General features: G+C 37.2%; 1 protein-coding gene across 4 annotated transcripts in view; it reads right to left on the bottom strand.

The window, feature by feature from the left end:
* PHKA1 (phosphorylase kinase regulatory subunit alpha 1) overlaps positions 1–26560 on the bottom strand; it is a 108949-nt gene that overhangs the window by 30502 nt on the left and 51887 nt on the right. For 2 of the 4 annotated variants that reach the window (XM_046673067.1, XM_046673068.1), the window contains exons 15-19: positions 15646–15755; positions 13850–13994; positions 5490–5568; positions 3603–3769; positions 881–1057 (exon numbers count right to left, since the gene is read on the bottom strand). In XM_046673067.1, the coding sequence (XP_046529023.1) occupies positions 881–1057; positions 3603–3769; positions 5490–5568; positions 13850–13994; positions 15646–15755 (678 nt within the window). The remainder of the gene's footprint in view (positions 1–880; positions 1058–3602; positions 3770–5489; positions 5569–13849; positions 13995–15645; positions 15756–26560) is intronic. The other 2 variants (XM_046673069.1, XM_046673070.1) reach the window with 1 other exon arrangement.

Genomic DNA, 26560 nt, shown 5'->3' with positions numbered 1-26560 from the left:
AAGTTTAACTTAATAAAGTTGATCTCCTCACATAGGCCCTTCATCAAGGAGGCATACTCAAAGGGTATACCAAGCTTTTCCCTATTCTAAATGTTAAATGATTCCCCAATGTTCATGTTTAATATATTTGGTTAGTAATGGTCAATAGAGTTTTAGACAGTAAGAACATGCATACCAATCATTCTCATCATCTGTAAAATGTTAACATTTAGGTCCTTTAGGTGTGGCCAAGGAGCCCTTCTGTTCTTTCATATGCAGTACCATAGAGGCATTTAACACTCTTAGGAACCATGACTACTCCTGGCAATGTGTAGTAGAAAACATCCTCCACTGCAAATACAGCTGAAGGAGGGTGGTGATCATGGGGAGGAGAGTGACAAAGTTGTTGAAGAATGAGTACTGTAGTTGACAACACAGGTCTACATTGCTGGGACAACTGACTGTGAGTTATAGCTGGCATAAGGGAACCAGGTGTAGTTTACTTAAGGGAGAATATCTCCCTCTTCATTGCAAGGTTATCTTATAATAGTTTTCAATGCTTTCTCTTTAAATAAAATTACTTCTAAAGGAAAAAACCCTTTCCACCGTTTTAATACTTTGATGTTAAAATTGAATATGTTCCATGTCTTCTGTTCTCCCTTCTATCACTATGTAACTGGTCAAACCTGCCTACATGGCACTATCTATAGCAAAACTATATAAAATTCATTAATTTTATAAATATTTGAGTGTCTAATATGTTCTAGGTGCTGTCCAAGATGCTGGGGATAAAGCAGTGGACACAACAAAGTTCCTGCTTACATTGTGATAAATGCCCCGCCCCCATCCTGGGTTTCACCTCCTCCTGTGCCTGACTCTAGTGAGTCATGGCATTACTCACTCTGTACATGCAGCTCCTTGGCCTTGGTCACCAAGGACATTAAGTCGCGGGTTGTTTGCACAGCAGCTCGGAACCGATTTAGCCCTCCCTTCTGTGAGGTAGGGGCTAGTTTAGGATGGGGAGGAGTGTGCGCCAAAAGGTGATCTAAATAACGAGCAACTTCATCACCACAGCGAGCTGCAAGGTTAGTGGGGGGAGGAGGAAGAGAAAAAAATCAACATTTTAGTTACTTCACAATCTACCCCACCAAACAGAATGACTGGCTCCTGTGTCCACAACATAGCACCAGAAGTAGGTTGTTTTAATTCATGGGAAAAAAAGAAAGTTTGTGATCATTATACAATTTCATTGCTTTACCATTCAGAAACTATGACCATTTACCAGGACCCACTTGTTCTTCAACTTGGCTGAGACAATATTAGGAGCCCTGAAAGCCGTATGAGCTTACTATAGGACAGGTGGAGCAAGCATTTCATAATCTGTGTATCTGCGTGTGATGGTAGTGGTGGTGGCGGCAGCGGTGGAGGAGGAGCAGAACAGGGCCCTTCAAGTCTCACTGGTAAGAGGAGACTTTTGTGGGGAAGGGCAAAAATCTACTAAACATTGAGCCTAACTGAAAACAGATTCCACAAATTGCAGCTACAATTGCTAATGAAAAAACAATTTCCATGTGGCATTGGTGTCAAAAGGACTACTGGCCACACACTGGTCTTTTTAGTCACCTCATTCATTTGTTCACCAAATAGTTATTGCCTACTATGTACCAGGTGGTGTTCTAGGTGCTGAGGTTTCAGTGGTGAAGAAGACAGATATGGTCCCTATCCTCTTGGGCTCCCCCTCCCCTATAAACCTTCTATAACATTATCTCTGTCTATGGATAATAGAAATTAAAAATATACATATACCCTGTGTATGCTTAACATTTCAGACTTTACATTAACATTTAACATTTCAGAACATTCACAGCATTTATAGTTGGAAAAGCACAGTGTGTGGATCAATACCAAAGTCTGCTATGTCAGTCATGCATCATCTGGTTTTTAATCATCTTTGGTGATCTCTCCAGATAGATGTCTTTCTGTGCTCTCATATTACTAATGGGAACTAGCAAAGCTGTAAGAATGGAACTCATACTCAGTGACATCCTAATGACAAATATTATAACCTTGAATACAATCTAGATACTTGAGTGGAGGATTATGAAGAATATAGAGAGAAGTGCTCTCCCCATGAAAACGATAGCAAGCAATAAACAGGTCCATTGTGAGACCACTCATGAGTAAACCCAGAGGAGAAAGTGACTCAGAATGCATAATATCAAGTTTAGTAATACATATTATTAAAAAGATACATTTAACCAAGTAATCCAAGAGAATGAGTGCTACAGATGAAAATCATAACTACCCATGGAATAGCAAACAACCTCAATATATGATCATTCTTGTCTGGTTTTCAAAATATTTCAGTTTATGCCAAGATAAATATCATGACTTTGCTATTATTGATAACAGGAAATAACCTTGTATTTAATGTACTTTTACAACAAAGAAATGAGCACTATTTTAGATCTTACAAAAACAAATACACAATGAATTAAATGGTACTTAGGTGAGTAAATGCTGAGCCCAAACAAGAAAATAATCCTTCTGATTGCTAATGTGTTGCTCTATTGTATATGAGATTATGCTTGCTACCTCACTGTGAGGAAAGCTAATTTATTTTTTTATTTTCTGCAACACACCACTCTTAAGACAAAGAAATTAGGGGCAGGCCCAGTGGCATAGTGGTTAAGTTTGAGTACTCTGCTTTGGCGGCCCAGGGTTTGTGGGTTTGGATCCCAGGCGCAGACCTACACACCACTCATCAAGCCATCCTGTGGGGGTGTCCCACATATAAAATGGAAGAAGATTGGTACAAATGTTAGCTCAGGGCTCATCTTCCTCACACACACACACAAAAAATTGACTGCCTTAAGATATAGGCTAACAGTCAAATACCAGACAATGAAAGCAGGCAAACCATGTTTTATACAGCTAGAAGAATAACTTGCTCCTATTGGCCCTTTTCTCTTTGGTATTCAATGTAATGCTTGCCTTGCCTATGTCAGTATTGTAACTCTTTAGGGTGTTTCTCAGCCATGTTTAATATATGCCCCCACGATTCTTTCTCACTATATCATCTTCATATTCCTAGCCAATTAGATTTTCTTGTGCTTTATTTGTCTAGTTTGTAATATGAAAGCAATAGGCACACCAAATAGGCTTTGTCAAACTATACAGACCTCCTCAGAGATTCTGATGTGCCCCTGTAATATCATATATAAAAAGCACTCTAATTGAATTTCACATTTTTATGCTTTTTAATGTCAAAAAGCAGTATTGTATATGTATAGCTTTCCTACTACATAGTTGATTAAATATCTCTCACTCACCACTGCTTCCTCCCATTTTGAAATCACCAGCTATTTTATATGACCAGGGGAGAAATCTTCCCTAACCTTTAGTAAGGGATAGTTCAACTCCATACTCCACAATCACCACAGGGATATTAGACCAGAAGCCAAAGGTAAGTACAAAGATGAAAAGTGAAGCCAAACAAAGTAGAAATACAGGTGTATTAAATAGAAGTGAGAGTGCTGGCAGTGAGAAATATTAAAGAGGATGCTCAACAATACTTTGTATTCTTGTCCAGCAAGGCCAATGCCTTTATGAAGCCCCCTTACCATTACTGCTTGAACCATAGTCATCCATCCAGTCGCCAGATTCCAGCTCATTATAGTTGTCCTCGTAATCTTCACTGTACAGCTTACCCTCAGGTCCGGGGTCCATGAAGCTCAAATGTGTGCGGCAAGATGTTGTCAAAAACTGTGACAATTTACCTGTTTGAACCCTGACAATTAGAGGGTTAATAGAAAACAGAAAATCAGAGGAAATCCTTTTTATTTTTTAAAGATTGGCACCTGAGCTAACAGCGGTTGCCAATCTTCTTCTTTTTTTTTTTTTTCTGCTTTATCTTCCCAAACCCCCTGTACATAGTTGTATATCTTAGTTGCAGGTCTTTCTAGTTGTGGGATGTGGGACGCTGCCTCAACGTGGCCTGACAAGCGGTGCCATGTCTGCCCCCAGGATCCCAACCCTGGGCCGCCGCAGCACAGCGCGCGAACTTAACCACTCAGCCATGGAGCCAGCCCCAGAAATCCTTTTTAAAACATTTAGTAAAAAAAGGATACCTAGAATGTTTCATTGGGGGATTACTAATATTTATATACTAGTATAAATTTTTAAAAGTGAAATTTTACAGTAGTCCTAGGCATAGTGTAGGGTAGGTTAGAGTACTGTGTTAATAAAGACTACAATTATAGGTTCACAATCTACCAGCAGATCAGTTTTGCTCCTTTTCAGTGCCATGTACTATGTTGCCAACTATGTCAAACATCTAGCAAAAACTTCAACTGGCTATAAGAGAAGCTAGAACAGAACGAAGATAAATCATCACAAATCCATCACATCATTTTAAAAAATACTCAGAAAGACCATTTTGAAAATAAAAGATATATTCGAAAATTTTATGAATCATAATAGATTGTAAGCCATACCCTCTCCTACTTATAAAGCCGACTGCAAAACCCAAAGGGAAAGTCAGTAGTACTGATTTTCTAAAGAAGCCAGCTTGAAGGGACTCCCAATGGCCAGATCTTGGATAATGTGAACATTGAAATAATGACAGGAATGGAGCATGACATACTGAATAAAATAAGAATCCATGAATCTATGCTGACACTAAAACTACAAAATAAAAGGAGGTAAGGGAAAGCTCTTTTTTTTTTTTTACAGAAGGATTCTAACTAATAGATATACACAGAATGATAGAAACAGAGGATCATCATTTTACAATCCCATTTGTAATAACTGACTCATCAATGGAAGCTAAGACCATTTGGTCAAAGACTGTTGGAGAAACGATATAGAGAACCTGACAGATACCACTTTAAACAAACTGAGAGACATTCTGCAAAATAACTGACCTTCCTTCTTCAAAACTGTACTCAAAACTGTCATGAAAGATTAACAAAAGGCTGGGAAATTGCTCTGGATTAAAATACATCAAAGAGACATAATAACTAAATGCCAATGTGTGATCTTTGATTGGAACCTGGAGTGGGGGGAAAAAGCTATGGGAAAACATTATTGGAAAAATTGGTTAATTTTGAATATGGATTCTATATTAGATAATAGTATTATGTCAATATTAAATTTCCTGAGTGTGATGATTATATTGTAGTTACATGTGAGAATGCTCTTGTTCTTAGAAGGCAGAAACTGAAGTACTCAGGGTTGGAGTCATGTCTCTGGCTAACTCACACATAGTTCAGCAAAAAAAAGTGTGTGTGTGTGTGCACACGCGCACGTGCTCACATATGCATGTGTGAGAGAGGGAGGAAGGTAGGGAAGAAGAGAGGAAGAGAAGGAGGAGAGGGAGAGCTCCTCTGAATAGAATGGGATTATATTGTTAAACATATAGAGAAAGCCATCACAAGTGTACCATTTACTCCATACCCAGTTTCCAAATTTCATTTTATTTCACTAAACAGTGTGTAGAGGTCACTTACCTTGCCCCACCAAAATAACCATCCTGCATTTTTCGGAGTGCTGCCAGGATACTTGAATTCAAGCTGGTTCCATCTTCATCTTGAAATGAAGAGAATTTTAAAACAATCTTTGTGGTTTTAATGTTGAAATAAAGGGAATCTTTCAATTATTTCAAACCAACATTCTGGTGGTGATGGTACAAACGAGACACTCCCCATTGAACATCCTGTATTTCAACAATTCATCTGAGAGCCAACAATACCGCAGAATGGGCAAATGGTAAGCTATCATGACCAACAGAGTTCCTCAAAGACAGTATTGTATTTATCATAAGTACTTAGCACAGTGCCTGACAGCAGAAGACTTAGTGATTATTAAATGCTGACAACAATAACAACAGCAACCATTTGTTGAATGTTATGTGCCAAGCACTGTGCTAATCATTTTACATATTATCTCATCTAATGAGCCTTGGTTTATGTGTGTAGGCATAAAAATATTTAGAAAGCTAAGTTATCCGACTTTATGTGAAGGAGATCATACTACATATACTCTTTCATGACCCACACTTTCTAACTTATCTTTTGTAAAAGCTAAAAGTAATTCCATAGCATTTAGACTGTTTTTTATAAGCAACACTGTGATGAAGATCATTGTAGCTACATCTTTATGCACTTATTCTATTATTTCCTTAAGATAGATTCTGACAAGTAGAACTGCTAGGACAAAGGGAACACATTAAAATTTTATAGAAACTCCCAAATTGCCCATTAAAAAAGTTATGTCAATTATATTTCCACTATTAGTACAGAAAGTGACTGCTTCTCCACACCTTTAACAACAATGGGCATTAATAAGCTTCTTAATCTTTGTTTATCCGATACATTAAAAAAAAGACATTGTTTTAATTTTATTACTAGTAAGATTGAGCATGTTTTCATGTACATACTGACCATTTGTATTTCTTATATAATTGCCTTTTAATGTCCTTTTCCCATGTTTCCATCAAGTAGTTTATCTTTTTTCCAATTGACTCTCAAGGGCTCTTTATGTTTTGTGAATATTACCCTTTTCTCTACCATATGTATGACAAACACTTTACCTATTTTATTATTTGTCTTACAACCTCAAGCACAGTTCATTTTTGTATAAAAGATTTATTTAAATTTTCATGTTTTTAAATTTCTCAAATTTTCCTTTTTGTGTCTTGCAAAGGACAGCTTTCTTTAGGCCAAGATCACAAAAACATTCCCTCATATTTTCTTCTAATACTTTTATAGGTTTATTATTTTTTTGCTTAGCTTTTTAATCTACTTAGAATTTAATTTTGCATAAAATATAAAGTAGCAGGCTTAAATTAATGATTTTCCCAAATCTATTTATTTATATTCTTTTGCCTCTATTGGATTGCTATGTTTATCATTATTTTAATTACAATGGATCTGTCTTCTCTCACTGTTTCTAGTTTTTAAAAAATCTGGGGGCTGGCCCCATAGCTGAGTGGTTAAGTTCATGTGCTCCACTGCAGTGGCCCGGGGTTTCACTGGTTTGGATCCTGGGTACGGACCTAGCACCGCTCATCAGGCAATGCTGAGGCAGCATCCCACATGGCAGAGCTAGAAGGACCTACAACTAGAATATACAACTATGTACTGGGGGGGCTTTGGGGAGAAGAAGAAGAAACAAAAGAAATTTGGCAACAGATGTTAGCTCAGGGGCAATCTTTAAAAAAAATCTGGTTATTCTTGTACCTTTTCTCTTTCATATGAAATTTAGATTCAACTTGTTTATTAAAATTTGTGTTTTCATTTTGATTTGGAATTGCACTGAATTGACAGATTAATAAGAATGGACAGCCTCTCAATACTATTTTCATCTAGCAACATGATATATCTCTCTAGTAATTAAAAATTTTCTTTACATTCATTAGTTTTATAATTTTTCTCATATGGTTATATGCATCTTTCTTATTAAGCTTATTCTTATTTACTTTTCTAGAAAATTTGTCAATTTTATCTAAATTGTACTTGGTATTCTTTTATAATTTTTAAAGCCTCCTCCATTTCTGTTGCTATGTCCCCTTTCTCATTCCTAATGTTGCTTTTATTATCTGTTTTTTTCTCTTTACTCTGAAGTCTACTTTACCAGATATTAATGTAGCCACTTCTAATTTTTTAAAATTAATTTTACATGGTATATCTTTTCCCATTCTTTTCATTTCAGTCTACCTATACTGTAATATATGAAGTGAATTTCATGGAGACAGCATATATGTGGGTCATTCTTTTATCTACTCTGCCAATCTCAGTCTTTTAATTGGTGTATTTAGGCTATTTACAGTTATTATAATTATTGATATGTTAGAGTTAAGCCTGCCATTTTACTTATTGTTTTCTGTTTCTTCCTCTGTTCATCTTTCTATTTTCTTCTTCCTGCCTTCTAAAACATATACAAGAATTCCATTTTGATTTATCTATAGTCTTTTTGACTATATCTCCTTGTATAGATTTCTTAGTGGTTACTCTAGGTATTACATTATACATACAAACACACATTATATATACATCACTGTCTACTACTGTCAACATTTTGTCAGTTAAAGTAATGTGTAGAAATCTTACCCTCCTTTCAGTCCCTTACCTTCCTCCATTTATAATATAATTGCCTTAAAGATTTTCTCTACATATTTTGAGAACCACATCAGACAGTGTTATGATTTTTGCTTCAACCATCAAACATAATTTAGAAAACTGAAGTGGAGAAAGTCTATTGTATTTATCCATATTCTTAGTCTTTCCACTATTCTTTTTCTTTCTTGACATTCCAACATCCAATAATTCCATCTTGGATTATTTCTTTTCCATTTAAAGGAACTTTCTTTAAGCCATTCTTTTAGGGCAGATCTCCTGCAGACAAATTCACTTAGTTTTATTTTAGCTGAGAATGTCTTTCTTTCCCCTTCATTCTTTTTTTTTTTTTTTAACGATTGGCACCTGAGCTAACATCTGTTGCCAATCCTTTTATTTTCTTCTTCTTCTTCTCCCCAAAGCCCAGCAGTACATAGTTGTATATTCTAGTTGTTGGTTCTTCTGGTTGTGCTATGTGGGATGCCACCTCAGCATGGCTCGGTGAGTGGTGCTAGGTCTGTGCCCACGATCCAAAGCCATGAAACCCTGGGCCGCTGAAGCGGAGTGCATTAACTAACCACTTGGCCACAGGGCCAGCCCCTCCCCTTTATTCTTGAAGTACATTTTTGCTGGATACAGAATTCTTAGTTTATAATTCTTTTCTTTCTGCACTTGAAAAATATTGTGCCACTTCCCTCTGTTCTCCAGGGCTTTTGATGAGAAATCTGCTGTCATTCTAATTGCTTTTCCCATATAGGCAAGGCATCATTTCTATCTTACTGCTTTTGAGATTTTTTTCTTTTTCCTTAATTTTCAAGAGTTTATTATGTGATTTGGCATGGGTTTCTTTGGGTTTATCCTGTTTTGGGCTTTCTCAGCTTCCTGAAACTGCAGGTTTATGCCTTTGGCCAATTTTTCAGCCATTATTTGTTGGAATACATTTTCAGTCCCATACTCTTTTTCCTCTCCTTCTGGGATTCTTAGAACATGAATGTTAGATCTTTTGTTATTAGTCCCACAGGTCCCTGAGACTCTGTTAATATTTCTTTGGGCTATTTTTACTCTTGTTCAGAATGGGTCATTTCTATAGTACTATCTTCAAGTTTAATCTATCATCTCCATTCTGCTATTGAGCTTATCTAGTAAGTTTTTCATTTCAGTTATTGTAGTCTTCAGTTCTAAAACTTTCATTTAGTTCTTTATATCTTCAACTTCTTTGCTGAGAATTTCTATTTCTTTGCTGCAACTTCCTACTTTCAAGTTTCATGTGTGGTCATAATTGCTTGTTTAAGTATTTTTATGAAGACTTCCTTAAAAATCTTTGTCATAATTCCAACATTCTGTCATCTTGGTACTAGTGTCTATTGATCATCTTTTCTCTTGAAGTTGAGATTTTCCTGGACATTGGTATGAGTAATTTTCTATTGTATTCTGGAAATCTGGGGTATTATCTTGTGAGACTCTGGATCTTACTGAATCTTCTGATACTGCAGATCTCCTCTGATACTGTGTGGCAGGAAAGGGAACACTACTTTGTTACTGCTAGGTGGGTGTGGAAGGGGCTCCTCTACTGATGGGCAAGGATGAAAGTCTAAGCTCCCCACTAATGCTTTTCAGACACTACCCCTAAGGAGAGAGAGAAGTGCCTCTTCACTGTCATGTGAAGGTGGAAGTCTAGGGTCCCCACTCAGCCTCTGCTGGTAGGGTTGGGAATGGTACTGCAGTTTTTCTCTGTGGTGTTTGGCTAGAGTAGAACAATTATTGTCTAAAAGTTTTCTATCTGGCTAGGCTGCCCCTTTCCTGTTCCTTTGGCTAGAGGGAGAAGGTTTTTCTTGGGCCTTTTTTAATCTGTGCCTGTTTGTGTTTCTGCGCTATAACAGCTTCTCCAGCACCCAGTCCAGGATCTATGAGGCAGAAGGAAAACCCAGGAATTCACTGCTGTGTCATTTCTCAGGTGCAAAGTCCCTAGCCAGTCTCCCTTCTTTTTTTCAACTTTCAGTCTTCTTATGCTTGCTTTATAGATCATGTCCAAAGCTTTTAGCTGTACTTAGCAAGATAAATAGGGAGAAGTGAGTCTATTCCATTTTATCTGGAAACCAGAACTCTTTTCTTTTTTTCAAAGTAAAAGTATTTAAGAATATGAAAATTTCTAAATATGACTTTGGCCAAATCTCTTAAGTTTTCATAAGTAGTAGTATCATTTTTCATTTTAAAACCCTATATAATTTCAAATTTGATTTCCTCTTTAATCTAAGAATTATTTGGAAAAAAATTTTAATTCCTTCACGGTCAGATTTGTTTCTTACTATTCTTGTATTAATTAGTTTTATGTCATATGTCTGGCAATACTACCTGTATGATTTCTACTTTTTAAAAATAAACATTCTTTGTGCATTCTGTCTTTTTGGGTATAGTTTTATATACACACATAAATACAAAAATCGGGTTTGTTAATCCTCTATATCTTTTTAAAGATTTTATTTTTTTCCTTTTTCTCCCCAAAGCCCCCCAGTACATAGTTGTATATTCTTCGTTGTGGGTCCTTCTAGTTGTGGCATATGGGATGCTGCCTCAGCGTGGTTTGATGAGAAGTGCCATGTCCGCACCCAGGATTCGAACCAATGAAACACTGGGCCGCCTGCAGTGGAGCACAGGAACTTAACCACTCAGCCACAGGGCCAGCCCCAATTCTCTATATCTTAAATTATTTTGTATAAATGATCTGTGACATTCCGATAGAAGTACGTTATAATTTCTATGACTGTACAATGGTTTTATCACGTTGTCAAGTTTTCCTAAATATCTGCTTTATATATTTCATTGATATTCAGTAGATAAAAGTTTATAAACGTTACACCATCTTGGTGTACTGTAACTCTCATCAATATAAAACATCCTTCTTGTCCCATTTACTGACTTGTGCCTCGAAATCTATTTACTATTTTTGTTATTAATATTGCTACCATGTTTCTTTTTGTTAGTATTTACATATCTTTTTTTTTTTTTGGAAGATTAGCCCTGAGCTAACATCTGCTGCCAATCCCTCTCTTTTTGCTGAGGAAGACTGGCCCTGAGCTAACATCTGTGCCCATCTTCCTCTACTTTATATGTGGGACGCCTGCCACAGCATGGCTTGCCAAGCAGTGCCATGTCCGCACCTGGGATCCAAACTGGCAAATCCTGGGCCACCAAAGCAGAAAGTGCGAACTTAACTGCTGTGCCACTGGGCCAGCCCCAACATGATATATCTTTACATGTTCCTTTATTTTTCACTTTTCCATATAATCTTATTTTAGGGATATCTTTTGTAAGCAGCATCTAGCTGGAGTTTGCTCTTTTACATATTCTGGGAATCTTTGTCTTTAATGTGAGAATTTAACAAATTCACATTTTATTTATTTTTTTAAAGATTTTATTTTTTTCCTTTTTCTCCCCAAAGCCCCCTGATACATAGTTGTATATTCTTAGTTGTGGCATGTGGGACGCTGCCTCAGTATGGCTTGATAAGTGGTGCCACGTCCACGCCTAGGATTCGAACTGGTGAAACTGTGGGTCGCCACAGAGGAGTGCATGAACTTAACCACTCGGTCACAGGGCCAGCCCCACAAATTCACATTTTAATGCGATTACTAATATGTTCATTTTCATTTCACCAGCACAAAATTTTCTCTCACAAAACACACAGCTCTTGGTAATGTAGGCTTTGGAGACTGACAGGCTTCGTTTGAGGCCTAACACTGTCACTTACTAGCTTTGTGACTCTGGACAATGAGTTACCTTCCTCATCTATAAAATGGGGCTATTAATAGTACCCACCTGCATAGGGTTGTTGTAGAGATTTCAAGATAATGCACTGAAAGCACTTAGCTCAGTGCCTGGCTCAGAGAAAGTGTTCAATAAACACTGCAGTTATTATTGCTATTGTTCCTGCTTTCCTGCTGTTTTTGTTGTGTGACCAAGTAATAAATATCAAAACTTTGTAATTTAAATCTAGATCTTTAGTTTTATTCTTCTTTCCAAGATATAGCTGTGTATCTCATCCCAAATATGAGGTATTTCAATTCTGAAATCTCTTTGTCACCACAAACTCAACATGTCTCTTTCCAACTGGCATCTTCCTATGGAATTTCACTGCTTCTATCAATGGCAGCATTATTTACCTAGTCTCTAAATTTTGGCATTATCTTGATTCATATCTCATATCTAGTTAGCCAACACCTGTCTTGCAAGCATTGTTTAAAATGACTCTTGTATCCTTTCCCATTCTATTTTTACTACTACTAATCCAGCATATATTCTCATCACCTCATGCCTGAATTAGTTTCCTTGATCTCACATTCTCCTCACTATAATGTACACTGTCATCAAATCAATATTCCCTAAATATCACTTTCATCATGTCCCTCCTTGCTCAAAAACTTTTGATAGTTTCAGACTTGCGAGAAAATGTTTTAAATATCACTACTTATTTTCAAGGTCTTCATAATCTGACTCCACCTTACTTATCCAATTTTGTTAATAATTATACTCCAACATGCAAGGCTCACTCTATTCAGGTTGGCCTCTTCACTGTCCACTCACAAGTCAAGCTCATCCTTGCCTCCAGGCCTCACTCATGGTAATTTTTTCCTCACCTAAAGTACTTTTCCTTCTTCCCTCCTCCCATATGAATACCACCCATCCCAAAAAGCCTGAATAAGTCCTACCTCAGTCAAGAAAATTTTCTTTGATGACTTGATCACCTTCACTGTAAAATACCAATCTAATGGTTTAGTATTTCTTTATATACTGCCTTGAATTCTTTTCTATTATTTTTGTGTATTAGCTTGGCCTCTCCAATTAGACTTTAGACTCTCTGAAGACAATTCCAGGAACACAGCAGTTATTAAATGGGTACTTGTTAATTGTCTTAAATGAAGAAGAAAGACAAAAATAAGAAAAACTACCCTACTTCCTCAACTCCTGTGCTTTTGAAGCACTTTAGAGATGTGACAAAAATCCCTAACCATCTGTCTGGACTTTGAATAATTTATGACAAAGGGTTCTTCTCTAATGGAAAGGAATTCTATGTACTTTGGCAGTACAAACAGGGTTTTGGAAGCAACAGCTGAGACACAGAAAGGAAGCAGTGCTTCAGTATTGGCTCTAGTCCTCCAGGAACTGACAGAACAATAAAGCCTTTCACTCAGTTTCAAGTAAGCAACGTCAGGAAGTCCAGCCAATAAAGGAAAGATAAACTGAAAGCCTTTTCACTTTTCCATGCTGAATTTTCCTGCTTCAGTTAGACAAGCCTTGAAAGGAGAAGTCTGGGAACTAATCTATAAAATCTTGATGCTCCACTGGAGTAAGACAGATGCACAATGTAGTATTACTGTCTTTAAATGAATTGTGTTAATAAAGTTTCTGTAAATTGACCTAGAAACCAATTATCTGAAGTAGGACCCCACCAAGTTATTCCATTATATTTTTTGAATTATAGCTCTCAAGCCACCTGAAATATTCCTGTGTATTGGTTTATTTGCTACATATTTATTCTAAAACATAAGCTCCATAAGAGTAGAAACCTCATCTGCCTTACTCATTCTATGTATCCCCAGTGCTTATTAAAGTGCCTGGCACAAAATAGAAGCTAATAATAACTGCTGAAAGAATAAATTGTCAGAAGCAGCTCTCCAGTGACTCTAAGATTTTGAAGGGCTAACCACATGACTTATTCCAAAAATACATTTATTCCTTGCTTCATACAACCTTACCAAGCATGGTGTGTGAGATGGGGAAGGTGATAGTGGGCTGGCCTGTCATCCTCCAGCGGCTACAGAGGTAGGAGAGGTCTGTTCTAAGCATTTCCACTATCATCTTGTTGTCCAGAGCCAAGTAGAACTGTTGCTGGTCTATAAACTGAGAAAAAGAAAAATAACAGCTCAGAATAATTTACTCTCACAACTATCAAATAATATTTTAAAGCACTCACATATTCACAAAGGTACATAAGATGTCATAGAGGAAACAATACCCCCAAATTTAATGCCTAATTCTTCCCAAAGTATCTGGTGGTCGATTGGTACATATAAGTTTTGACATTTTTACAGTGTGTTATAGTTTACAAAGTATTTTCAAGTACATAATTTTATTTAATTCTATAACAACCTAGTGATGCTTTTCTTTTTTTAACAGATGAAAAATAAGGCCAAGAGACATTAAATAGATTAGCAAAGTCATATGGCTAGCAAATGGCAAAGAAAGAAATAGAATCTACGGTCCAATACTCTTTCGTCTATACCTTAGCTGCATGATTTCAGATGTAAGATGACAAATGGGAAGCTTAAGCTTTCTTTCCATAAAATAGTTTCTCCTCCCATACATACATATAATTGGGCTTGCTATTGCACTGTAGCTAACAAACAGGCTAACAATGTATATAATAATGGCTAAAACAGTACTGACATTTTTGTTTAGAAGAGGGTATCAAAGATCTCCAGGCATGTAAAAAGGGCCCCTCCCCAAAACAAAGAGAACACATAATTCAGTAGATGAATAAAAAAGACTATATTTTGTTTATAAAGGACAAATATAGTCTTTATTTTTAACTTTTAAAAGTAAAGAGTACTACTAAGATATCACCTTACACCCATTAGAATGACAAAAATATCTAAAACTAATAGTAATAAATGTTGGAGAGGTTGTGGAGAAAAAGGAACCCTCATACACTGCTGGTGGGAATGCAAACTGGTGCAGTCACTATGGAAAACAGTATGGAGATTCCTCAAAAAATTAAAAATAGAACTACCATACGATCCAGCCATCCCACTACTGGGTATTTATCCAAAGAGCTTGAAGTCAGCAATCCCAAAAGTCCTATGCACCCCAACGTTCATTGCAGCATTATTTACAATAGCCAAGACATGGAAGCAACCTAAGTGCCCAGCAACAGACGAATGGATAAAGAAGATGTGGTACATATATACAATGGAATACTACTCAGCTGTAAAATAGAACAAAATCATTCCATTTGCAATAACATGGATGGACCTCGAGGGAATTATGTTAAGTGAAATAAGCCAGCGAGAGAAGGATAATCTGTGTATGACTCCACTCATATGAGGAATTTAAAATTATGGACTAAGAACAGTTTAGTGGATACCAGGGGAAAGGCGGGGTGGGGGGTGGGCACAAAGGGTGAAGTGGTGCACCTACAACACGAATGACAAACATTAATGTACAACTGAAATCTCACAAGATTGTAACCTATCATTAACTCAATAAAAAAAAAAGTAAAGAGTACTTTTTTAAGTGCTTCAACATTTGTAAAATCCCTATTACTGTTTCTGCAACACCCAGGACCACTCTTGGTAGCCACAATCACTTGGCACAGCTCTGTGCTACAAGTTCAATTCAGTTCAACTTAACAAATATTTACTGAGCAACTTAATATGTGCAAGGCCTCCTGGAACTCTGATGCTTGTCCTAACTCCAGTAAAGGCTTTATTTCTATAGTGTTTCTCTTTTATTTCCATTTATCTCAATGCATGTTAAAGCTCATTCCACCCACCTGTGGAGTGAAGGTAAAGATAGTTTTCCGAATGTCATAGAGTTTTGAAGTTCCAAGGACTCCCATGTGTCTGTAGGGTCGTCCACTGAGTTTCATTCTACTGTTGCATCCTGAGATAGAATTAAGAGATGGTCAAGATATTTTTAGTGCACAGGTCCAATCAGCAACATTTTTTGTATTAGTTTACACTTCCTGAATAAACAAACTAAGTTTTGTGTCTCAAAGTTAGTGTCCACATCATGTACAGGGCCATGCTAAGCATTATGGGGCTCTCCAAGAGAAATACTAGGCAATTATCTGTTCTTAAAGAAACTTTATGCTCTTATAAAGAAGCCACATTATCTACATATGAGAGACAAGAATGTACATAAAAATTAGTAGTTCTATGAATGATAGAATTTTATTACCAATATTCATACACTGAATTTCCTTAAAGTTTAATAGAAGTGCAAAAGCTATATTGATTATCAAGCCTAATGTAAACTATGCCTCAACAAAGCTGAACAAAAACCTCGTCAGCTTAAAGATGGCATACTAAACTGAAAAACTGAAATAAAAGTGTACCTTGATCTCCTTCAATAGCATAACACTGACACATTTTATTCAACGGGACACCACATTTTATCCAAATAAGTAAAAATACTTTAATATTCTTGTGTCTGATAGAAAATTTTGTGGAACTTTATACACAGAGTAAAATTCACTTGGCAAAGGAACATTTCTGAAAACTTGAGAAAGAGGGAAGATGAACTATCACACAGCTACAAAAGTAAGGCATAATTTTAATGAAAATGTAAATAGAATATATAAATCATGTGTCTAAATATCACGTGTGTCTATATGTATGTATGTATACACACATGTGTGCACATTCACACACACATCCACCTTATTTCCTTAAGTATAGGATGTCTTCTTTTTATAGTTTAGCATTCTGAAATTAGAATCGATCTGATAATTGATGTCTATGTTAAATGTAGTTGAATTTTTTTTTGTCTTTCAAAAGGTAATTATTACATCAATACCTCTTACAATAAGGAAACAGTTCATTTATTCACACACTTTTTTTCCTTTTATAACATAGGATAACACTATACACATTGTTCTTAAACTCTTTCTTCCCCAAAATATATATTTTGAATATCCTCTCATGCCAGTAGTGACAGAACTAGTACTAATGTTTTTATTTTGGCTGGAACACAATCTTCTTGGGGATTTTATTTTTGCCCCTGCTTTATCTAAGTGTGTCACTTATCAAGTATGGCACACTTTTTTTTTTTGAGGAAGATTAGCCCTGAGCTAACATTTGCCACCAATCCTCCTCTTTTTTGCTGAGGAAGACTGGCCCTGAGCTAACACCCATGCCCATCTTCCTCCACTTTATGTGTGGGATGCCTGCCACAGCATGGCTTGACAAGCAGTGTGTAGGTCCGCACCTGGGATCTGAACTGGCAAACTCTGGGCCGCTGAAGCAGAACATGAAAACTTAACCACTGAACCACTGGGCTGGCCCCAAGTATGGCACACTTTTATTGTTGCTTCACTCTTATGGACAGAACCAGAGAACTGTCAATGCCTTGATCATATTCCAGGGTCCACTCTGTAAAGCACACATTTTACCTGAGATCAATATCACAATATCACAGGTTTATCCACTGCTCCTTCCATTTTGTTTCTTTTTCTTATTATGGTAAAATATACATAACACAAAACTTACCATTTTAACCATTTTTAATTGTTCAGTCGCATCAAGCACACTCACAATGTTATTCCTCTACCACGACCACCCATCTCCAGAACTTTTTCATCTTCCCAAACTGAAACTGTACCCATTAAACGTAACTCCCCATGCTCCCCTCCCCCTAGACCCTGGAAATCACCATTCTTTCTGTCTCTATGAATCTGCTTACTCTAGGTACCTCATATATGTGGAACCATACAGCATTTGTCCATATGTGACTACCTGATTCCACTTAGCATAATGTCATCAAGGCTCATCCCTTTTGTAGTGTGTGTCAAAATTTTATTCCTTTTTTAAGGCTGAATAAATACTCCATTGTATGTATACACCACATTTTGTTTATCTTTTTCATCCATCAATGGTCAGTAGGGTCTTTTTGTAGTAATTTCTTATAGTATAACATACATGAAGTCATGTACATGAATTTTAAATGTAAAAACTGATGAATTTTTACATAGTAAACACACAACCCAAATCAAGATATGGAACATTACCAGCACTACAGAAGCCTCCCTCATGCCCCTTCCCAGTTATTAATGTCCCCCAGCTCCCAAAGTTAACCACCATTCAAACTTCAATCACCATAAATAAGTAGTTGTCCATTTTTGAGCTTTATATTAGGAGTCATATAATATGTACTTTTTTATATCTGGTTTCTTTCACTCAACATTATTATGTTTATGAGGTTCATCCATATTGTACATCGAATTAGTTCATTCATCTTCACTGCTGTATAATATTTGAGCATATGAATGTATCATTATTTATTCATTCACGTGTTGATGAACATTTGAGTTTTTTCCCTCAGTTTTTGGTTTTTCTAAATAAAGCTCCTATAAACATTCTTGTTGCATTGGAGGTCCCAAAGATCACCTTCAGGTTTGGTGATTCAGCAGGATTCACAGGACTCGGCATATAGCCGTACTAATGGCTAAGGTTTATTACAGCAAAAGGATACAAAGCAAAATCAGCCAAAAAAAAAAAAAATGGTGCATGGTGCCAAGTCCAGAGGAAACCAAGCACAAGTTTCCAAGAGGCCTCTCCCAGTGGAGTAACACAGCATATGCTTAATTCTTCCAATATCAAATTGTGACAACACATGTGAAATGTTGTCTACCAAGGAAGCTCATTAGAGACTCAGTGACAAATGTTTTGATTATGGACTGGTCACATAGGCAACCTCTGCCTAGCATGTACCTAAACTCCAAACTCTCAGAAGGAAAGCAGGTGTTCAGCATAAGCCATACTGTTTGCACAGTTTAGACACAGGAAACCACCCTTATCACCAAGAAGATGGTGGAACCCTCCCAAAATCCAAGTCCCCAGATGTCAGCCAAGGGCCAACGTCGCAAGTAGGTCTTTCTAAGAACAGCATTCTCAGGTCTGCCATGTGAACTCTTTTCTGCACAGTCCATCCCCCTGGCTCTTGGCCAAGATATCTTTGTCAGTAGGACCACATGCAGCAGAGTGAAACCAACCTGTAGTATTGTCCTCAGTTATACCCTCAGGGGTCATATATGTAGCCAGATAAAAAAAATCCATTACCATAAACATGTATCTTCAAAAGCCAGGTGGCTTCCTCCTTAAGTTTCTGTATTAACCTTTTTTTTACCTGGCTGGAGGCATCAATCCAGGTGCAGCACAAGCCTGGCCAGTAAATTGAAGCTGACCTGAATGCCTTTCAGCGCTGAGGTAGTGCCAGGATAGTCAGGGCTCATAGACAAGTACAATTCCAGAAGTCACACATAGTACCCTTGGACAAAAAGAGTTTACCATTGTTAGAGCATCTCAAGCAGGACATACATTAATCAGGCAGTTCAGGTTAACAGGGCCCCTAATGTGGCCTCTGCCGTGGGGATTCCTGTCCTAGGGTTTCCAGTCCAGTCCAAAAAAATTCGGTTCAGTCCTTGGTTCAATGGGATTGTCTCCTGAAGGCAGCTGGATCCAAACAGGTTTGTCTGTTCACGACACCAGTTCATGTGCTTTGCAAATGTGGGTGACATCTGGAGGTGCTCTGAGTGGAAGGTGCAGGAGCCAGGGCCGCCCCCTGCTGTCTCACAATCAGCTCTTTGGAATCTGACCTTAGGCTCAGTAGTCAGTTTGAATTCAAAGCACCCTCAGCACCAGGGATGACAATATGTGCTTTTATTAGGGAGGAAGGGAAAGCTTCCAGGAGCAGTTCTAAAAATCAAAGATCATTAATGCCCTCTCCCTTCACCCATGCCTCCCCAGGTGCCAGCATTTTGTTTTTTCTCCACTGTTACAAAATCTGTGTCCCACTTAGCAATCGTAGTACAATCATCCCCTCCTTTCATCCGGACCTTTTGTCTAGAAGACTCATATGCAAGAAGTTTAAAAGCATTTTCATAGGCAAACCTTTTTATACAACTTAACCAGAAAGACATATCACGGCCAGTTATTGGTCAAGATAAAATCCTAAATTTTCAAATATTTTAAAAATGGGTTTTCATACCTCCCACCCCTTTCATCCTGATCATTTATCCAGTGAGTAACCTAGAAAAGATCGCTCTCTTTCTAGGGACAGCTGCATTTAATAAGCAAATTATCTTACTAAGGTTCGTGCATCAGGACAAAGGTAAGGGAAGGAGAGTCAGGCTATCAGTCCATTGTTGTAAATTGCAACTAATCTGGAAAGTCAAACACAACCATCAACAGCAGTGACACAGCCCCAAGAAGGGGTCAAGAATTTGATCTGTCAGGAGTGGGAAAGGGATCACAGCCCCTGCAGTGTGCTGTCCCCCAATTCGCAGCTTTTGCAGAAATCACAAGTTAGGAACACGATCAGTTTCTATATCAGAAATATCGAGACAATCAGCAGATCAGTTTCAGATAGTCCCATGAGAGAACAAGCCTTTTCTTGTGGGCATCTGCAACTGACCCAAATGGTCGAGTCAGCACCCAGGATGGTTTCATAGTTTAGAGCCCCACAAGAGGGGTGACCCAAATCTACAAAGATCTGAGTCTGAGTTCATTTATGAAAGTTCATGTAGTTCACTTAGAGTTCATTTAGCCTGTGCTTGCTTTCAGTTCGGCACATCTGGTACTGAGGTGGGAACAGCCTACAGCAGACCATATCAGGTTTCAGCTGAGAGTCAGACCCAAGAAATTAGAATCTGTGAATTCAGGATGTCAAAAAAGCCAAGATGCTGCAGGGCCAGTCAGCCGTGGTCTAAGTCCAAGTCCAAGTGACAAGCAAGACTTTCCTGAGCTCTTTTTATTGTCTACGGTTCAAATCAACCCACTCAAAAATATGCACAACAGGATGAAAAATCATCAGCCTCTAAGAGTTGGACATTTGGTTTCACAAAGGCTTTTTTACAAAACTGCTTTTTAAACTCAAAAAGTTTAAAAAAGTTTAAAAGCATTTTCATCTAGAGATTGCCCCTCTTTTCATGCTGTCTTCCTTTCCCAGAGGCTCCAACAGATAAAAAAATAATAGCATAAATCATTAGTTACGGAGATTAGTTCTATTTCCAATACTTAAAGAGTTTGAATTCCAATCTGCCCACTGGCTGAAAAGGTAGTTGTGTCCCACCAACACCCTTTTTTTTTTCCCAACTTTCCCTCATCAGGATGATCCCTCTAGCTTTATGAGATTACAAGAATACAACACTTTGCATCAATTTTTATCACACATCCCAGTGCAATAGTCACAAAATATAAAGCCATCATAAAAAAATTCTCCCTTTTGGCCCTCACTGAAAGTTTACTCAAACCTCTAGCAGAAAATTCAGCATTTACAGGCTTAATGTTATAGTAGGGAGACCCCAGCTGTAATGTGCAGGCAGGAGTAGGGGGCTGCTGCAGCAGTGGCTAGAGTGTTTTGCCCTTTGATTTATAAAACTTTGCTCCAGCCCTGGGAAGTGATTTAACCTTTTTTTCCTCCCACTTGGATGAAAGAAACACAAACTCTTTAAACATTCTGGCCCATCCAAAGCTCACCTTTGGGCCCTTTCTCCTCCAGCTTGGAGGAGAAAAGAAAAACCAGAGGATCCATCAAGCCAACTCTCCTGGTGTTAGATCTACCTTTTTCAAATTCCACAGGTAACTGTTACCTCTCACAACAGACAGCAGCTCACCTGCTGTTTCATACCAGGGGTAACTCCATAGCCAGGTACCACAAAGGTTGTCATCCTCTACCTTCCTTTTCTCAAACAATGCTTTTGCCATATTTAAATGAGTTAGGGTCACTCCAGAAAATCCCACCACTGTTTCCACTATGTTGGGAGTCCTGAAGACCACCCCAGGCTTGGTGATGTGCTAAGGAGGACTCATAGGACTCAGCACATAGTCATACTTCTGGCTAAGATTTATTACAGCAAAACAATGTAAAGCAAAATCAGCAAAGGAAAAAGGTGCATGGGGCGAAATCTAGAGGAAACTAGGCACAAGCTTCCAAGAGTCCTCTCCCAGTGGAGTCACACAGCACATGTTTAATTCCTCCAACATCAAATTGTGACAACACGTGTGAAGTGCTACCTACCAGCTCAGTAGAGACTCAGTACCTAATGTTTTCATTAGGGGCCAGTCACATAGGCACCCTCTGCCTGGCGTGTACCAAAACTCCAGACTCTTAGAAGGAAAGCAGGTGTTCAGCACAAGCCATATTGTTTGCACAGTTTAGACACAGGAAACTATCCTTGGCAGTTAGAAGATAGTGGAAACCCTCCCCAAATCCAAGTCTTCAGTTGCAAGCCAAGGGCCAACCTTGCAAGCAGGCCTTTCTAAAGATAGCATTCTTAGGCCTATCATATGAACTTTTTTCTGCACATGGTCCATGTCTTTTAGAGTGTGTATGTATGCATTTCTGTTGAGTATACACCCAGTAGTGGGAATGATAGGTCACAGGGTTTGTGTACATCCAGTTTTAGCAGATACTGCCAAACTGTTTTCCAAAGTAGTTGTGCCAATTTATATTCCCACCAGCAGTGTATACAATTTCCATTTGTTCCACATCTTTGCTAATACTTAGTACGATCAGTCTTTAATTTTAGCCACTCTAGGAGGTCTGTAGTGGTATTTCATTGTGCCTTTTACTTGTACTTTCCTGATGAAATAATGAGGTTGAGCACCTCTTCATAAGGTTTAGTGGCCATCTTTTTTTGTGAAATAGCTTTTCATTTTCCTATTGTGTTATCTTCCCTTTTCTTACTGATTTGTAGGAATTCTTTATAAACTCTAGATTTGAGTCTTCTGTTTGATATATGGATTGCAAATACGTTCTCCTATTCTGTGGCTTGCCTTTTTACTCTTGGTAGTTTCTTTTGATAAACAGAAGTTCTTAATTTTGTCAATATTTTGCTTTTAGTGCCTCCCATATGCTGATTAAGAAACCCTTGCTTATCCCAAAGGTCACCAAAATGTTTTCCTACTCTATCGTCTATAAGCTTTGCTGTTTTACCTTTGACATTTGGGCCTATAATCCATATGGTATGAGGGAGTGTCACAGTCCCCTTATTTTCTCCATGGGTGGATATACAATGGATCCAGTGTCACTTATCGAAAAGGTGTTCTGTTCCCCACTGCACTGATATGGCAGCATGCCATAAATCAGGTGAGTCTAGTTTTGGACTCTATTCTGTTCCACTGATCTAATTGTCTACATTTGTGCCACATTAATTGTAGCACTATAATAAATCTTGAAAACATGCCGTGTAAGTCCTGCAACTTGGTTCTTGTTCTTTAAAATTTTATCAGTTCTTTTCAGGCCTTTGAATTTCCCTATACCTTTGAAAATGACCTGTTACCTTACAAGCGCACACACACAGCTTGCTGGGAATTTAAGTGGGATTATTGCAATATAAAAGCTGACATCTTTAAAAGATTGATTTTTCCAATCCAGGAGTTGGAAAACTTTTTCTGTAAAGGGACAGATAGTAAATATTTTAGGCTTTGTGGCCCGCATGCTATCATTATTGCATATTTTGTTTTGTTTTTAGAATGCTTTAAAACTGTAAAAATCATTCTTAGCTCATAAGCTATATAAAAATACACCATAAGCCAGAATTGGCCCATGGGCCCTAGTTTGCCAACTCTTGTTCTAATCCATGACAAAGGTATATCTCTCCATTTATTTAGGTTTACTTTCCTCGGAACGTTTTAGTTTTCAATGTAGAGGTATCACACATTTTATATATAGATTTATTCCTAGATATTTGATGTTTGTAGCTGTTATTGTAAATGATATCATTAAAAATAATTTTCTCATTGAATGCTGCTAATATATAGAAATATAATTAACTTTTTGTGAATGATCTCACATCTAGCAAACTTATTAATCATTTATAAATTCTAATAGCTTATCTGTATCTTACTTTGGGTTTTCTACTTATATAATTATGTCATCTGTAATGACAGTTTTGCTCCTTCCTTTCCAATCCTAATATCTTTTATTTCTTTGTCAAGCCTTGCTGCACTGGCTACAAGCACCAGTACAATGCTAAAAGGAGGTGGTAGTAGGCATCTCAGACATCTCATCCCTGATCTGAGAGGAGTGAGGTGGGGAGACTTTTAATATTTTACCACTAAGTATGATGTTAGGTTTTTAAGAAGATATCCTTTATCATATTTGAGGAAGTTTCCTGTAACTCCTACTAAAGTTTTTATATGAATGGGTATTAAAATTTACCAAATTTTTTTGTAACTGTTGAAATGCTCATATGGTTTTTCTCTGTTATTCTCCTTGTGGTGGGATATATTGATTGATTTCCAAATGTTAAACCACCCATCCACTTAGTTGAAAATGTTCTCTAAATTCCATTCTTCTGATTTCTTCTTTGACCCATGGGTTATTTAGAAGTACACAGTTTTATTTCCAAACCACTGGGGATTTTCTAGTTATCTTTTTTTTTAATTTTTATTTTTTTCAGATGTACATCATATTTCAAATTCTGTATACATTACATCATACTCTAGTTATCTTTTTGTTATTTATTTCTAGCTTAATTCCAATGTGGTCAGAGACATACACTATATGATTTAAATCCTCTGAAATTTGTAGAAACTTGCATTGTGGCACAGCATATGGTCTATTTTGGAAAATATTCAATTTGCCCTTGAAAAAAATGTGTATTGTGCATTGTTGGGTATAGTGTTCAAAATCTATCAATCAGGTGAGGTCTGTTAATTTTATTGATGTTTTTGTCTACTTCTATCAGTTACTGACAGGGATGTGTTAAAATCTCTCACTATGATTTAGATTTGTCTGTTTTCCTTTTAGTTTTGCTCTTTTTTTGGCTATGTATATTTTGATGCTGTTATTACGTAAATAAAAACTAAAGATTGTTATAGCTGTCTGTTAAATTGACACCTTACTACCATAAAATGTTGTTTATTATTTCTATGAATATTTCTTGCCTTTAGTGTACTTTGATATTAGCATAGTTTCATCAGCTTCAATTTATTTACCATTTGCATGGCATATTGTTTTCCATCCTTTTATTTTCAAGCTGTGCCCTTATATTTAGGTGAATCTCCTGGGTTGAGTTTTGCTTTATTATCCAATCTGACCACCTCTCTTTTAATTGAAGTATTTAGTCAATATACATTTAATATAATTACTGAACTTTTGGGTTTAGATCTCACATATTACTACTTGATTTCCATTTGTCCTGTTTATTTCTTTTTTTCTCCTTTCTTGCCTTCTTTTAGATTAATCAAGAATTTTATTATATCATTTCCCCTCCATCAGCATGTTAAATATTTTTTTATTATTCTTTTCATGATTACTCCAGAACAGCTCTTCTCAACTGGATTTCACCAGAGAATTATGCCCTAATTTTCTAGATATCCATTGTATATATTAACTTATCTTCTTTGTATTTAAAATGAAACTAGTGTGTGCCACTCTTGGGAGAACTGAAAAACCCCATTTTCTGTTGGGCTTAATTGTATCATGAAACCCTGCCCGAGAGAAGTTGCCCCAAAGATTAAAACATGCATCCTTGACTGATTAGAGTCTATCTTAAATTAGTACTTTTGTCACTTTCTGAATAATGCAAGAACTTTACAACACTTTAACTTCATTCACATCTTGCCTGCGTTTTTTGTTTTGTTTTTGTTTTTCTTTTTTTGAGGAAGATTAGCCCTAAGCTAACTGCTGCCAATCCTCTTCTTTTTGCTGAGGAAGGCTGGCCCTGAGCTAACCTCCATGCCCATCTTCCTCTACTTTATATGTGGGATGCTTACTACAGCATGGCTTGCCAAGTGGTGCCATGTCCGCACCCAGGATCTGAACCGGCGAACTCTGGGCCGCTGAAGCAGAACATGTGAACTTAACTGCTGCACCACCGGGCCGGCCCCTTGCCTGCCTTTTTTATAGTTACATTAATTCTTTAATGCAAAACTAAAGAATGAAATGGATTTAAATAACAAAACTGTAAAAATATGCTACAAAACTGAATAATTTTTAATTGAGGTAACATTGATTTACAACATTATATAAATTTCAGGTATACATCATTATATTTAGACTTCTTTATAGACTACCTTGTGTTCGCCACCAAAAGCCTAGTTACCATCTGTCATCAAACACATGTGCCCCTTTATCCCTTTTGGTCTTCCCCCACCCCCTTTTCCCTTTGGTAACCACCAATCTGTTCTCTGTATCCGTGTGTTTGTTTATTTTCCACACATGAGTGAAATCACATGGTAATTGTCTTTCTCTGTCTCACTTATTTTGCTTAGCATAATATGCTCAGGGTCCATCAAGGCTGTTGCACATGGTACGATTTCATCTTTTTTATGGCTGAGTACTATTCCATTGTATTTATATACTGCATCTTCTTTATCCATTCATCCACTGATGAGCACTTGGGTTGCTTCCAAGTCTTGGTTATTTTGAATAATGCCGCAGTGAACATAGGGGTGCATACATCTTTTTGAATTACTGTTTTCATGTTCTTTGGATAAATACTCAGAAGTGGAATAGCTAGATCATATAGTAGGTCTATTCTTACCTTTTTGACGAATCTCCATACTGTTTTCCGTAGTGGCTTCACTGATTTACATGTCCACCAGAAAATATACAGATGGCTAACAGGCACATGAAAAGATGTTCAACATCACTAATTATTAGGGAAATGCTAATCAAAACATTTACAATGAGATATCACCTTACTCTCGTCAGAATGGCTATTATTAAAAAGACAAGAA

This window comes from Equus quagga, chromosome 10 (assembly GCF_021613505.1).
Source record: "Equus quagga isolate Etosha38 chromosome 10, UCLA_HA_Equagga_1.0, whole genome shotgun sequence".
NCBI lineage: Eukaryota > Metazoa > Chordata > Mammalia > Perissodactyla > Equidae > Equus > Equus quagga.
This window is presented reverse-complemented; position numbering and strand designations above follow the sequence as displayed.